General features: G+C 36.8%; 1 protein-coding gene across 7 annotated transcripts in view; it reads left to right on the top strand.

Moving 5' to 3' along the window:
* LOC149782433 (adhesion molecule nephrin-like) overlaps positions 1–17,657 on the top strand; it is a 195,303-nt gene that overhangs the window by 116,267 nt on the left and 61,379 nt on the right. For 3 of the 7 annotated variants that reach the window (XM_089933836.1, XM_089933830.1, XM_089933839.1), the window contains one exon: positions 1,640–7,241. In XM_089933836.1, coding sequence (XP_089789962.1) covers positions 1,640–1,707 — 68 coding nt within the window. In that variant the 3' untranslated portion in view covers positions 1,708–7,241. Of the gene's footprint in view, positions 1–1,639; positions 7,242–17,657 lie in introns of those variants that run through there. The other 4 variants (XM_089933837.1, XM_089933834.1, XM_089933831.1 and 1 more) reach the window with 3 other exon arrangements.

Here is a 17,657-nt window from a genome sequence, read left to right as displayed (position 1 = left end):
GACACGTACATGGTTTAGTGAAAATGAGCCATGAAGATATATTCAAGACATTTAAAACAACAAAGAGCGATATGCCAAAAATTGTACAATTTTAGATGTTGTAAATTGACATGATATGTAATTAAGGGCCCTTGTTGGAATTTGCTGGTTAACATCAATCTACAATCATTAGTCATTCTCGTCAAACACGGGCAACATGATCATTTCAATGTATACCTGTTTTGAATGCATCCATTAAGGCAGTTTATCACATTTTTTAATTAAACAAGAAATTATTTCCTAATTAGAGTAACTGATTCACATAATTCTTATAGCTTAACACTTGCCATGATTTTATCTGGGTTTTTTTCAAAATGAGGAAACAAACTTTATTTAAGAGAGAGTGCTATCTTTTTTAAGGTGTTAAGGGCTAACAAACACAGTACTGACACGAAATTTAATTTTAGTGAATTAGAAAGCTTACCATTACAACCTTACACAATGTTTGGAAAATTATAAGTATAAAATATAATCAGAAATTTGAAATCGTTGAGAATATTGTCCTTCTGTAATGTAGAAAAATATTTTAGAAATTAAGCTGGATTCTTTTAGCAGTTTAGAATTATGGAACTAGAAGAATATCTTAATTTCATATATCACCTCTGTCTGCATCGGTTCGAGTCTAAGATTCAGCCAATGTGGATATGTGAGAAAGCTTGCCAGTAGCTTCTTGAGGGTCGGTGGTTCTTTCCGGGGTTTTCCCGGGTTCTTCCTCCACCATTAATACTGGCCGCCATGTATAGCCTATCATGTGCTGAAAAATGGCGTTAAACCCCACAACAACAACAACAACAATTAATTTCATATATTTTATTTCGATTTACATGTGTTAATATTTCCTTGTACAAGTTTTTCCTATTTTTTTTCCTTTGGTGTCAACTTTCTGAAGCTGATTAAATTTTGCTTTTATGTTTAAAACAAATTGTACAGATATGCAATATAATAATTTGATCATATTTTCAGTCAACATCAGTTGCAAAAAAAAAAGATCGAGGAAATTGAATCTATACCAGATTATGATCATCATAATCTGCTTTTGTTGAACTGCCTAATATTATAAATATTAGGTTTATGAAAAGAACGATGTGTTATATATATATATATATATATATATATATATATATATATATATATATATATATATATATATATATTCATTATATGAATGATATAACATTATGCTTGAAACTGAATAGTGCATTGTCTTGTTTTATATTTACTTGAACAATATAATATAGAATAGTCAGGCATCTGTAAATAACATAGTCTTAAATTTGCATTACATAATCAGAACAACGTACTTTCTGTCAACACTACAATTTCACATCATCAATCCTAACTGATTACTAAGATACCCACATATATTGTCTAAAGTGTGAAGCTAATTTAGTAATAAGATTTTTGAATTTGTTTGGAGTATTCTAAAATACACCAGGAGAAGAAATATTAATACAGTGATGTTGCATTATGCCTGAAAATGGGGCTTATGCTACGTTTGTTTTAAAAAATCATCTTTCATTTGCTATTTGTTGTGAATATTGTTTTCTTGAATCTAATGTCAAGTTATTTATCATCTGTCCTGGTGTTTGTCTTTAAACAGGGTCCGAAAGTCAGTCAAAGTTTGGAAATCACTTGTATGGCAATACCACAGTTACTTCAAACATGTGAAGATTAAACGTCAAATATTTTATACATGAGGTTATCATTCAGATATGGAATAAAGATCACATCGTAAAGAAAATTCTAAAGACGAGAACTAGGACAGTGTTTCAGCGGATGTCATCATTGTGGCTTGGAATCAGGTCTAACAATTATACTATTGTTTGCGTGTGACTTTCAATATTGTTATCGTGTATAAGCTTTATTAGTTTGATCAAATGTTTTAGTTTTTGTATTTACATAAAAGGTAACTATTCTCAGGAGTATCCAGCTATGAATTTATACTTTGTACACACACACACACACACAGAGGCATATACAAAACTTACTTATGAAAATATATATGTAGTGTCTTTATCCTTGAAATCTCATGAAAAGATATTGGTCCAACTCAGAGATGACTACTGGTATAAAGTATTTTATTATTATACATAACTACACACGGGATTTCATAATATTGCATGTTTGGATTGTAGATCTCACTTCTTGATCATTCATATTTTAAATTTTTCATCAGAGGTACCTATTTCCATGACCATACATATGTAAAAGCAAATCCACGTTTGTCTGTACATGACACTGGTAATATTAAGATGATGCTGAATTCGATAAGATAAAGCATGAATCATTCATTACATATCAAGATAAAATAATAGCCGGCATGAACAATCAATATGCCAACATTTACCCCGCAAAATCAATGAATTAAATGAGTGAATGAGTGACTGACTGATTGACTGACTGACTGACTGAATGAATGAATGGATCAATGAATGAATTAGTCAGTCAATCAACCAATCAATCAATCATTCAATCAATCTAAAAATGAAAATGATTTTTCAGTTTGGCATTCACTAAACTTACAAAATGCATAAAAGAGCTACTAATTGTTTGTTTGAATTTAGACACAATGACTCTATAATCTCATTCTGATGCTCTAAAAACTGAACTAATCAGAATTCAAGTACATATGTAAAGACAATTTTTATTTACAATAAATGATTGTAAGCATGATTTTGTTAGTTGTGCTCACCTTACACACATACATATATATGTGTGTGTGTGTGTGTGTGTGTGTGTGTGTGTGTGTGTGTGTGTGAGCATGTGATAAATAATATCGTAACAGGCATTAGAGCTATTATAAAGTAAGTGCTAAGTCCTCATTACTATTTTTGCTACTGTGGACAAGATAAAACTGATGGTGGTCATATATTTGTACTTGAGTTGACATATACATAACAAATTATAGAGAGAACCCTTTAGAGAAGATTAGTCCGGATTGTTGATCTTCCTTGGTAAGGAAATCAATACATTACTTACCGAAAAAAATGACTGTTCTTAAGTTGTTGAATACATTAAAAAGCATTAACGAAGATATAACAATTTGTCTTAGGCAACGACCTTGACTGAAACCATGCTGTGGACTAAAGTAAAATTTTAGAAAAAGAACAAATAAATCTAAGAAAGCTTTGTTAAACTCAAAAATAATGTCGTGTTTGGGAATCTAATGGAACAACTTAGAAATAGAACATTTGTGAACATATGAACTGATCAAAATGAATTTTATTACAACAACCATAACAAAAATATCGTGATAAAATTAAACTTGTATTTCTTCATACAGATTCATTGTTCAGAAAAATAAATGTTTCCCATGACATTAGGTATGACATCAGATGGTACGATTCTTGTGACTATAACAAGCTAACATCTATCACAGCCCTAAAATGGGGAAACTTATTGTTTGATTATTCGAGGATGAACTAATTGTTGTACCTGTCAGATTCTTTGTGAGATAAGATCAAAATTGTATTATTTTATGAGTGATAAAGTTGAAAGAAAATTGCATAGGAATTTTAAATATTTGATAAAAAATGTAAAAGTCAAAATGTTCAGAGATTACTTATTTAATCACATTGAAAATTGACAGCACACTTTTCCATTCCGCCTCATGTGCCCTTGATAGCTGGATCTTTTTTGTAGCAGACTTTTGCTTAAACCAATCACTTATGGTCGGTCTTTGAAACACACCTAAATGTAAACTTACAACAATCATAAGTTATGCGTACGATTCTTATACGGTTTCGAGGTATAGTTGTACTATAGATCAGACAAATCAGAACACGTTTGTCTAGAGAATACAGTCACTACATCCTCAGAGGTGTATTGAGTGGAAAAGGAATTATATTTCAGGACATATCATTTCTTCCACATTATTACTTTACCGCTTTTTAGAAAGTTGTATCGACGGATATTTGTCATGTTGTTGATGTATTGATTAGGTATTAATCTCAACTTTTTGTTATTAATATTTTTTGGCTGGATAATATTGACAAAGATACAACATTCCTTTTTACCAGAATCAAATAATTGCAGTAATAGTCATGTAAAATAATAACTATTATAAAAATATATAAAAAATCAGCGATCGATACAAATCCTTTCTACTTTGCAAATGTTCATACTAGTGCAACGTGTACAAAACTTGTCCATAAATATAAGTATTCTGACCGTAAAAAACAAATTACAAAAGAGAAAATAACCTATCATCTAAACAGTGCATAATTAGCATAAAATTAATAAATATACTTTATTCTTATGCTGAAAGAGTCTAAAGGATAGACCACGTACTTCCTGCCAAGCATGAACAAACACAGACACACAAACACACACACACACACAGATGTAAACTGTTACGTCATATTATCACGTTACTGCTAAGGAATCATACCAACAAAAAAAACCAAAAAAAACTCACTACACTTACGGTTACACTTTTTTATTCCTGCATCAGTAATTAACCTGCGAGGCACCGTTTACGGTGAAGAATTTTTATTTTCAATCAATTGGTCCACCAGAGTGCTATGTATTCTGATGTGGGATGTGTTCAAATAAGAATATCAATTATTACCACAGCAATTTAGAAATACGACGAGACAAAATATGGTATCACGTTAAAATTGAAATAATAAATTAGGGAAATTTTATGGAAAGGCATAACATTTAATAAGTTTCCATAATTACAATAGCCCATTTATACTTTTCTTATTTTATGTTACATTCATATGTGTAGTTAACCGCAAAGCCCATATGTTTATATTGTATGCCTCGTGTCTAGAAAACTGCTTTCTCGAATTTGAAGGGATAACGTGCTTCTATCCTCGGAACCTAAGAATATATTCAAATGAAATTGATAAGCTTGACAATAATGCATTCGTTCAATTTAAAATACAGATCTTTACTGAATACTTGAGTGACGTCTTCAATTCGGCTTGTAATGTTTAAATCGTGAAGCATACGACTTGCTGACATTGTGCTTAGCATGATTTTGTGATTGAAAAGTTAAGAACAGACTGGAACTGAATATCGTATGAATGTGATGCGATCACTTTTTCAAGTACATACTTGAAAGGAAATACTAAAACAAACTCTTACCATAAGTAGTTATTCTTAACACTTTTAATCACCACGGCTTTATGATTTTCATGACATTATGTTAACATCCAAGGCATTTCTATCTGATACAGACACATACTCACACACACACACACACACAATGATAACAAACTTTGCAAAGCTAGTATGCTTTGGTAGTGTTTCTAAACTATCATCATATCTTCTGAATTTCCGACGATAAAATATTTAATTAATAAGGCGCGATATCAGCACTTTTGAAATAAATATTCTGTTAGATCCATAATCAAGTAAAGTTTGTATAAATTCTATCTTTCCCATTATATATATTGCTTTCTTGTTTGTCTCTGCTTGTAAGCTTTTTAGTGAACTTTGGCATTTACTGGGTGAGAATCGAGAGCGCGGAGTAGTTAATAAGCTACCTGTGCGCTGTTATTGATTGATCAGTCATGTATAATTATCACTGGAAATCATGGACTCATAAATATATATATATATATATATATATATATATATATATATATATATATATATATATATATATATATATATTATATGCTCATTTTTTTCTCCGTTAACTTTACATTGACAGAATCGTACAATATTCCCCGATACTGAACGCGTGCGACAATACACGTATAGCATTCATGTGAATAAAGGAACTACTTTCTTTTGTAAATAAATTATGGATTCAGACGCCAGCACTTTTGATTTGTAAATAAATCATTTACACTCACGTAAGAGGCTCTGTCCGTTGTGGTTGTTTAAATTTGTTTCTGAATGAACTAAAACATGTTTCGTGGACTGCAAAAAACCCCATCTGTCTTGACATTTTGCGTATGTTACGGATTTAGGCTACCTACCTTATATAAATGACGAATTAGGTTCTTACAAATAACAAGGCATCTACTATTTTCTTTAGCTGGTGATAAAATGGCAAAATAAAATACACTTACAGTTTTACATCCTGAATTTCCTCAAAATGTTTTTTCTTAATTCTGCAAATCCGAATTACATGAGCCATATCATAGGTTTTCAATCTGGATTACACATTTCAAAAGTGTGCTGTAATTTCGATGATAAGTGCAATTGCATCCTCCTTACTGCACTCAAAATGAAATACACATTAAATTCCATAGCGTATTTTTGAAAATTGCAATTGAAAGACTTCATATTTTTCCCACGTTTGCAGACGTAAACACGCTTCTTCCGCGCCACTTCAATCTGATGTATTTCATGTATAATTTACACAGATGAATCCAGTCCAAAATCACAAACTTTCGTCGAATCGAAACAAAATACCAAAATATATTCACTCTAGATCAAATGGAAAAGTCGTTGCAATGCCCATTCATTCACAATATGACTGCAAATCTCACTTTTAACTAGACACGCCATTTTTATTCGAAAGTTATGTCGACCGCGAGACCAAGTTCAAATTTATCTGGGCGGAGCTATGTGCGCATTAATAATGATGTCATTTGGTAATGTCAAATCTGCGCTTGTGTATTTAGTTTTGGAATACGGCATTCATTCATTTACGTTGTTTCTTGTAGCATATTTAGTTTATATACTTAAACCTTAGGTAGAATTAAAAAAATGAGCATATAATAAAAAGGTTACTGCATTTGTATGGGAAAATATGAACTCATTTTGTCAGAAGGATATACTGCACTCACAAGTTCGTGCAGTATTCATTCCAAAACTCGTTCCTAATTTTCCATACAAATGTAGTAACCTATGCATGTGTGTGTGTGTGTATGTGTGTGTGTGTAACTGCTGCCAAGCGAAGACCAGATGTTGAATACACACCCACAAATGGGGACTTAAAAGTCATATGGGGAGCCGAGTCAAGTCTTCACTTGACAAAAATGTGCATTTATGCTAATTTTTTATGTTTCATAAAAATATTAAAATTTTGACTATCTCAGTTGCCGGTACTTTAAAGACGTGTGTAGACCCGGGTTTACACATATTACTGGAACCGATGTATTTTCATATACTTTGTCATTCATGCATGTCCGGAAATGGCATGCCTCAACGCATGCGCAGTTGTATCCTGAGCAATGCATCATTGCAGAAGTTGAAGTAGCGGGAAGGGAATGGAGTCACCGGTAAAACAGAAACTCGTAAGTCCAATTCATTGTTTCTTTTTAAAAATAATGTGACTTGTGTGGTATGTAATTTTACTTTATTTCATCAGCAGACCATTTATTGATGTGGAATGCCGCTGATATTTTAATTGATGTGTCGCCATTCGCAAGAAATTCAAAATGATGCATGTGATTCGAACCTAAAAATATGCAACGTAGTGCTATATTTTGGTACCCCAGTGCTAGTATCATTTTTAAAAACAAAAGGCATGAGGGATATATCGAAATGCACACAACGTTTTTATAATTTCTATCCTGATTGTCGCCAGAATGTCCCAAACACTGACAAATAGGCTAGTAGCATTTTCAATCAAACCAGAGTTCCTTTAGTGACACTGTCGCCACACGCCATAACTAACGTTTCCATATGCCACGAAAAGCAGGCTTTATTAAAGTTACCAGTGCCGGATTATCCTAGTAGCAAAAGTAGCTTATGCTACGGGCCCAGCAGTTATGTGTTTTAATTTTGTTTTTAATTTTAGGGCACCAATTTTCGTGGTTTTCATTGTTGCCATGTGCCACAAATTAATTTCCTCAGCGACAAATGAGCCACGTAGGATGATGATCTCCCCCCCCCCCGTTTTCTTACAGTATTTCATTTCCAGCGGTTAACACAGCTACTAGCATTTGATAAATCACTGCAATTTGGTAACTGAATATGAACTTTAGCATGTTTTATTATTTTTATTTTAATGTATTGAAATAAGAATTATAAATCGTTTTATATCGTTTAAATGCACACGTTTGATAAGGTATCCGATAGCTGTAGTTTTACTCTCACTGCCTTAAATCAGTATGTTGTTGTTGTTGTTCAGTTTAACGCCATTTTGCCGCACATGATAGGCTATACATGGCGGCCAGTATTAATGGTGGAGGAAGAACCCGGGAAAACCTCGGAAAGAACCACCAGCCCACGGGAAGCTACTGGCAAGCTTTCTCACGTACCCACGTTGGCTGAATCCGAGACTCGAACAAGCGCAGACAGAGGTGAAATGGCAGTGATCTGTAACAGAGAGCGCTTTAGACCACTCGGCCACTCGGGGAGCAGCAGGGAGGGCGAATCGGGCAAGTTTTTTTCGTGAAAAAAAATCATTCTATCAATAATATTCACAAAAATAACTCTTATTTTGGAAAACAAACCCTTATTTTAGTAAATATGACAATAAAGGTGTCTATTTACTAAAATAAAAGGTTTTATCATATAATCTAATCTTGGAAAACGTTATTGCGGCGATGATTTCACATGAAAACCGTCGTGGATTTGCGCCTCCCTGCTGCTCCTGACAGAAATATTTTTTAACTAAAAAGTTTATCAGTGGAATTAAAAATTCAGGTTAACAATAATGGCAAATATCGGAGAAGCACTTACTACTAGACTAGCTCGAGAGCGACTAGAAGCAATAAAAAAATTTCTTCCTGTACGAGATTCTGTTAGAGAAAAATTGCAGGTAAGACAGCAAGTAAAAGAAGGTTTCGCAGAGGCCACGGAAGAATTATTTAAACCAGTAACTGCAGCCGCTCAAGCGGTTACAACGGCTATCGTAGGAAAACCTGATTCTGATGGACCACAAAAAGGTTTACTTCAGGCGATAGAAGAACTTCGAAAACCAGAAGCAATCAAAGGAACATTTATAGATAAATTTACTGAAAGAGGTATCGAAGAAATAAAGACTATTCCGTTGAGTACCAAGGAAGATTTAATGCAGCTTCCTGTTTGGATTGTTGAAAATTTTCATCGCAGGCGTGACTTTTTAAAACCGGGAGCTGACAAGGGAATATCTCAAAAAGAGTGGACTGATTATGTGTATAAAATACGACGAGATATTTCATTGATATCCGGTAAAGATATGGATCACAATGTTGTAAAAGCTGGTGTTTTCACGTATAAAAAACAATTAGAAGATGAGAAGAAAAAAGAAAAACAACAGCGATCACAAGAGCGAAAGAGAGTTACAAAACAAAAAGGACAATCGCCACCTGAACAATTTATGTTGCAGGATGAAGAATATAGACTTCCTCCTCCGTTGCAACAGCAGGAATCCAAGCGAAAAGGAAGACCTAAAAAAGAGAAACCAGCGCCATCTTACTCTGTTCTAGAAGTAGAAGAAGTTCCGGAAGAAAGCAGAGATGTACTTGAAGAACTAGGGTTGCTATCTTCTGAAGGACCCGAAAAAAACGGAGATGGTCTAAAAACAGGAAGCGGTTTTATTGCCTGCCCTAACAATATCATCGATGATGTATCTCGGTTGGAAGTTCTCATCGGAGGAAAACGTGCCGGAAACAACTCTCCCGAAATCATAAATGAAGCCGCAAGTATCTGTCAGCGACTATTTCAGCGTGGTATAATGGATATCAGCGTTTATCGCGAACTTATTAACGAGCTCGTAGACGGTTATCACAGCGACTAATAACACTGGACAACACATTTTTACAAAAGTCATGTTACTGAAATAAAATTAGTCAATTCTTATCAATTTTTATGTGCTGAACATGAATATGACAGTCAAATTGCAAAATTGGCTCTAGTTTTTTTGTAATCTGCAAGAAATTAATGTTTACATAACGAAATGCATTCCAATAGTAAAAGGTCAACTGTAATAGCCTACCTATAAAAAATCAAGTCATTGACTACATCTTAGATTTCTTCGCCTGTCTCTTGTACAGCTGTTCGGGAGCATCTCTGAGGAGTGTCCAGCAGTAGTCAGCCAGCATTGTAGTGGACCATTTTCCCTGGTATCTTTGTTCCATTGTTGCGATATCTTGATGAAAACGTTCGCCGTGTTCATCACTAACAATACCACAGTTGCTAGGAAAGAAATCCAAATGGGAATGAAGGAAGTGAATCTTTAGAGACATATTGCAGCCAAGTTTCTTATACTTCATCAACATGTCTTCTACTAGTTCCTTATAGTTTTCTGCCCTAACATTTCCGAGGAAGTTTGTAGAAACTAGGCGAAAAGCATTCCATGCTTGTTTCGCGTCACCTTCCAGCAAGTTGTTGAACCGGTCATCTTTGAAAAGCTCTCGAATCTGAGGACCCACAAAAACTCCCTCTTTAATCTTTGCTTCGCTGAGTCGAGGGAATTTTTCATGCAGGTATCGGAATGCTGGCAAAGTCCGGTCAATGGCTTTCACGAAGTTCTTCATCAAACCTAGTTTGATGTGAAGGGGTGGTAGCAAGATTTTCTGAGCCTCAACCAGAGCTGGGTGTTGGATATTCTTCTCTCCAATGGCTACATTCTGCCTGTGAGTCCATTCCTTCCTCATGTAGTGCATTTCCCTTGCTCGGCTATCCCACTCGCATAAGAAACACATGTATTTTGTATATCCTTGCTGCAGTCCCATTAAAAGGGCAACTACCTTCAAATCACCACAGAGGTGCCAGCTGTACTTGTTATACTCAATGGAATTCAGTAGCTGCCTTAAGTTATTGTATGTCTCTTTCATGTGGACAGCATACGCTACTGGAATAGATGGAAGAATGTTTCCATTGTGCAAAAGCACAGCCTTGAGACTCAGTTTCGAAGAGTCCACAAATAGTCTCCATTCTTGTGGGTCATGAGTGATTTTTAAAGCATTCATGAGGCCCTCAATATCGGAACAGAATATCAGATTACTTTCCTTTCTGAAGAAAGGCTCCAATTGCTGGTGGCGCTTTCGATATGCAGTAATTGTGACATCTTCTTCTAGAAGATTCCATTGTTGGAGTCTTGATCCTAGCAATTCTGCCTTGTTCTTTGATAAGTCCAAATCACGAATCAGGTCATTTAGTTCTTCCTGTGTTATTCTGTGTGGGGTTGATGATGCACCACAGTGAAAATCTGGATCACTGCATGCTGATGGACCAGGAGAAGAACAGGTCGACTCACCTTTGTCTTCGTCAGATGAATCAAGAGAATATTCTGCTGGAGGTTCTGGAATAGGAAGTCCCTCACCATGTGGAACTGGTCTCAATGCAGACGGAATGTTTGGGTAGACTATTCTCGACTTCTTTCGCTTCGTTATTCCGCCGGAAAGAGGAGGAACCAAGCAGAAGTAACAGTCATTTAGGTGGTTGCTTGGCTCTCTCCACACCATTGGGACTGCAAACGGCATTGATGACCTTTTGCAATTCAACCACTGTGAAAGCTGTGTTGTACATGTAGCACAGCATATATGCGGAGCCCAAGGCTTGTCTTGGTCACCAACCTTGCATCCGAAGTAAAGATGATATGCCTTCTTCACTTGAGAATTGATACTTTTCTTCTGGTTGGCAAATGTCACTTCCCCACAAATATAGCAAAAATTGTCCGCGGTATTAACACACTTTCGAGGCATTACTGTTCTTTATTGTACGTAAATGGATAAAATAATAAGTTTTATGTAACAGTAGCTTGAACTGTCTCGCACAACGTCTAAAATATTTTAAATGCTGAACCTATCTGATTGGGCTTTATATAGTACACTGCTTACGTCAGCTTCAGCAGCCGCCTGGCATTAGTATAATAGGCCTACACATGTATAGTACACTGCTGACGTCAACTTACTTCAGCAGCCGCATGGCATTAGTATTGCATTGCATCAGAAAATGATGCAATCAACTGTGGATGATGTGAGCATGATGGTATTATGCAATGTTACATCATTATTCCGGATGTTGCTGCAGTCCTACTGGAGAAATTTACACAGTGAAACATAGAAAATGAGGTATATGAATATCTTCAAAACGAGAGCCAATACAAATTTTTCACGGTTATATTCGTGTTCGGCACACCAAAATACTACAGATTAGGGCCTTTTTAAGTCAGTAATGATTTCACTGTTGACCAGTGTAATTTTAGTTAGAGAAACAACAATTAAATAAAATGATAATACTCGATTCTTTTCATAGACCAAGAAGGGTCAACGTGGTTAACTCAAGATTACCAGTATACGAGGTTACTTACGGAGATGGATTCGGTAATGTTGTCAGAGATTTAGTCACAAGAATTGCACCAAAAGCTGGACCGTTAGTAAAACAATTTGCGATGAAAGCTGTTGATGTTGTTAAGGATAAAGCTCTCGGCGCCGTTGGCAATCTTGCCGGAAAAGCATTTCAATCAATCAAGGATAGAATATCACGGCTAATACGAGGAAAACCGCGTGTGGTTCAACCACCAGTAAAACTACCATCTACTGAAGCTATGCCGGCAAATGTCAGCAAAGTAGTAAATAGCGCTGTAAATCAGAAATTAGCTGAGCTCGCAACAACAGGAATTACCTCCAAGGCGTTGCAAGACAGTGTAACCGCTAATTTGATAGCCGGTAGTGGTTTCCGACGACGATAACATTTTTTATTTAGACCGTTGTATTTATAATAAAATGTTTGTGCGTGAACCCAACGCCGCGTTTAATATGTTCAGAGAAGTAAAGAGAGATGATTCTGTGCGTGATTTTCAATATTATTCTTATGATGCGCGTGATGCTAATCAACCCGGCCGAATTGAACTGCAAGTTCAGGATACAAGTAGATATTTCTTGCCCGCTGAGGCTTTCATAGAAGTCGAAGGTAAACTCACAAAAAATAATAACACCATTTATGACGCAGCTGATAAAGTTGGTTTTGTCAACAACGGCATCATGGCGTTATTTAAAAGCGCTATTTACATGATAGATAGGAGGGAAATTGAAACAATTCACGATAACGTCGACGTTGCTACAACAATTATCGGTTTAGCAAGATATTCAGACGATTAAACTAGATCAGCTGGGCCATCAGTGATGTTCGCAAAAGATATCCTTGATGCTGCTGATCAAAGTCCTTATATTGTAAGACGACCACGGAACAATGCTGGAGCCGGTGATGCCGATGTTGAAAATTTATCATTTCCGAACCCGAATTATAATCTAGGATTTGCAACACGTAAATCAATGTTAAACGACGACGGAAATTTCTCGTGTGTGATACCGTTATCTCACATATTTGGATTCTGCAGAGATGTTCACAAGGTCATATTTGGTGCCAAACACACAGTTGTACTTGTTCGAAAACCCGATAGTGACGATGCTATCTGGAGATATGATACTGTTGCTGACGCTGGTAAAGTAACATTGACCAAATTGTCGTTGTGGATGCCAGTGTTATCTCCGTCAATCATCGAAGAAGAGAAGTTACTTTCTTTCATGAACGCAGGTGGTAAGTCACTGTTATTCTGGAAAACGACAACCACAGACACTCTTCAAAGTACTGCTACTGGGTTATTCACATGGCATATATCATCGCAACAGGGAGTATTAGCACCACGACATATTTTTATCGTACTTCAGAATGTTAATAGATTAGGCAGTCAGGAAAGAAATCCGATGGTATTTGATACGCTTGGAGTCAAAGAAGTCTCGTTAAGAATAAACGGACATCAAGAACCGTCCGAGGATATATTAATAGATTACGACAAGAATCAAGTCGCACGTGCGTATCATCATTTGATGTCATTTATGGGACGCAATCTCAACGTGGATACCGGTCTGCAAATATCACAAAAGGATTTTACAACAAAATATCCGATTTATTACTTCTCGCTGGAACATCTTGATCTGGTTAAACAATCCGTGGTAGATTTGCATTTTCGAGCTCGTATAGGTGTTACACCTGCAGCCGGTTTCAGAGCTATCGCGGTTATATTATCCGATAAAGCAATGCTGCTTGAAGGTGCTGGCGGCAGAATGAGAGTCATCGATGCTCCCGTGGAAAACATGTAGTTTTCGAAAACATGTCAATTAGATCAATCTCTGATAAATAAAATGTCATATCATCACGCTAACGTCGCTCTGACCCCTGGTCAGATCAACAAACTGAAATGAAAACAAGCATCAGCGTCTGGAACGTCAATAACACTTAAACACGGACAACTTAGTGGTGGTCAAAATAAGTTGTCGGTTACTCAGACACAGCTTAATCAAATCAATCGCGCAAGAGCATCAGGAAGAGGAATCAGACTTGATTTTACTGCCACAGCTGTCCACGACATGGTTAAGTCCGGTGGAATATTTCCACTTATTCCAATACTTGCCGCAGCACTACCAGCAGCAGCAAAGACAGCAGCGCTAGGAGCAGTTGGAACCGCAGCAGGAATGGCACTTAAGAAAGCAACCAGAAACGGATATAACAAAATGAGGAGGAAATATATCACAAATGATAGCACCACTCCTAGCGGGACCATTGCTTGCTGCTAGAGCATTTCAACAATCTAAAAATTTTGGACCAGCTCTAGCAGCAATAAAAGCAAGAGCGTCAGCTATAGCAAGAGCAGCAGCACGACGACCGCAAACAGGATCAGGTTATAAAAAAACAGGCCGCGGTCTAAGACTCCCAGGAACTCCCGCGTCATGGTACCCAAAACGGTTTTGAAAACGCTTCCAGCAAGCAATTTTGATTTACTTGATGCTGTTAAACAATTGCTTATAAAATCCTTCAGAGGTGTATTTATGCGAGATGAATTACCAGCACGACCGAACAGCACAGAAACAGGAATTATTAATCTCGACAACCGAGAAGGCCCTGAAACTCATTGGGTTGCTTACGCGATCGATCCACGTGGAATTATCTATTTCGATTCGTACGGGCTAGCACCGCCAGTTGAGTTTTTCAGGTACATAAAAAGATTTTCCAACATTCCAGTTTGGCAGTCAACGTTACCAACACAAACACTAACCGATCCTCCGATATGCGGCCAACATGTACTGAATGTTCTTGATGCGATCTCGAAATCATCGAGTCCTCTGCATAAAGTCGTGCATGAATACACCACAGATGTGATTTCCAAATTTAAACAATCCCATAATTGATAATGGTTGATATTTACGGAAGATCAAGCAGAACCAAGGAAAAAAAAGAAGATATTGATTTATCGAAGTATGCGACCAAAGATGAAATTGATGATCTTTTAAATCTGACCGGGATAGACCCAGATGAGGTTGTTATTTTTCAGGACAGGCACGGCAAACTAAAAACCAATAACATTAAGTGGAATGACATAATTCGCAGAGTTCTTGGAGCTGTCACGGACAACATCGTTGTATTCACTGACAGCGGCAGAATCAGAGATTCGTCGATATCAATTGCAGCTCTCCGAGATGATATGCAAAAACTTGCACTAGCCCGTGTAGCGAAGACCGGTGATACAATGACAGGTGAACTCAGCATGAACGGTAACAAAATAACTGTGTTAGCGGATCCGGAAGGCCCCGAAGATGCCACCAACAAAAAATACGTAGACACCATTGACGGTAAACTAGCCACGTTGCGGGCAGAGTGTGATGTTCACGTGGGCGCGTTTACAAGACTTCGAAGAAACTTCGCAAAAGCTGATGAGTCCATTGATAAGTTCTTTGGGGTTCCTCCAGTCGTCGACATGAAACTTTCTGAAATCATACCAAATCTTACCGCTAACGCCAACGATATCAACAAGATTAATACCCGGTTAGGTGTAGTCAGAACAGAAAAAAGTTTTTCAGATCAAATCGCGTTGATAGAAAATAACATTAACACGATCAAACAAACACAGCAAAACATCGTAGCGGGAATTCCTGATATCGTTAACAAAACCAGTCTGATTAAAGTCTCCACTGGAGTTACCCCCGGGCATATCACCAACATCGTATTCACGGTATCATCGGGATTCGCAACACGGTCCCGACAAAATAGCACTATCAAATACACAGCAACAGCCACTGGTGTGTACAGGTTGTCTGTGTTTTCCGCCGTTAAATTTGAAATCTTCACAACGTTTCCATGGCGTCATTCCACCGACAGGTTTTCCGGGGTTGTAACTGTAATACTAAACAGCGGAACCGAAGAAATATTTATACTTGAAGCCGCAGACAAGAAATTAACCGCAACATCCTATTGGTGGTGTTTGGAATTCGTCGCAGAAACGCCTCAATTGGTTACCGCGTAATTGAAAATAAAAATGAAATCAGCATCAACGACAACATTAGATGCTCAACAATACCGGTATGATCAGGTACGCGAATGGCAATCTGAGTTAAAAACTGTCATCGGCAAGTACCAGTCGAAGGTAAAAAAATACCGTAGATGCGTTACCGTGTTAGACGTGTTAGTTTATTCGGTATCTGCCGTGGTAGCATCTACCGGTGTTGTGCTGTCAGCGGTAACTCCGGTGACCGCGGTAATCACCGCCACGATCTGTGTTTCCACGGCAACTACAATTGCAGGAGTTTTCGGGATCATCGCGAAGAAAATATCATCATGCACAAACATGAAATTGCACAACTACATGACAGCGTTGTACGCAGCCACGGTCGCATACAAGAAACTCATCGCTGATATCATCCAGCCTTGACGATACAGTTATATCCGATTCTGAGTTTAAACTGATGTCAGACACATATAATTTCAATTCCGATTTGAAAACTAACAAAACAAATAGCAATCATGTCAACACCGACCGAATTACTCCACCTGGTAGCGTCAAATACAACTCCGGTAAGGACCACAATGATATCAATATCCTCGACGCAACCAGAATTTAATGTTAATTTTCCAACTGCAATTCCAGTAAGCGAAATCGCGTTGGCACAATTACGAGTATATCACAGTTGGCCCAATATCAGGTCAACGTCGTTTCACGGACAATCGCCGAATAATTCATTTGTATTTTCATATCAGAATAGCGCTGATGGCACACCAGATTGGAATACTATTACACTTCCCACTGGGAGTTATCAGATAGAAGAAATCAACAAGGAAATACAGCGTCAAATGAAGCGTATCATCGGAAAAGAAGCAAAGATCAGCATATCAGCACACGAACCAACGTTGTCCACGATCATCGAAATCTCAACACCGGGTTACGCCGTTGATATCTATAACAGTTCAATCAAAACCGTGTTAGGATGGCCAGCGGAAAAACCACCAGTGATACCACGTCCACCAGAGCCTAAAAAATCCGATTACGTAACTGATAACAAATCATATCACGATGTTACAGGAGGATATCGATCCTTAGCAGAACGTTTAATCAAATCAGAGAATTCCTTTATTTACAAAACTGCAAGATTTGTTTCAGTTATAGACAAAGTAGGTCGTAGTTATTCGATAGATAAAGATATTCCCGAAATGTTTGCTAGTATTAATGAAGAACATAAAAAACAACTACAGCAGTTACGTAACCATTTTCAAGAACATCTTTTTGATTTACAAAGTTCACGTGATAAAATTATCAAAACCATAGAAATATTGAATCAGCTTGCATATGACATGGAATTTATAAACATAAAAATAATTCAAGCTATCTTAATCGAAGAGTTTGGAGACGAGCGAGTAAAGTTTGCAAATGATAACCGTATACGTGTGGAAGATATTCCAACATTTAAGTTTTCCGGATATAACGTATCTGAAATGACAAAATCCCT

The sequence above is a fragment of the Sinohyriopsis cumingii genome, chromosome 15 (assembly GCF_028554795.1).
Source record: "Sinohyriopsis cumingii isolate HCF-2022 chromosome 15, ASM2855479v2, whole genome shotgun sequence".
Classification (NCBI taxonomy): Eukaryota; Metazoa; Mollusca; class Bivalvia; order Unionida; family Unionidae; genus Sinohyriopsis; species Sinohyriopsis cumingii.
This window is presented reverse-complemented; position numbering and strand designations above follow the sequence as displayed.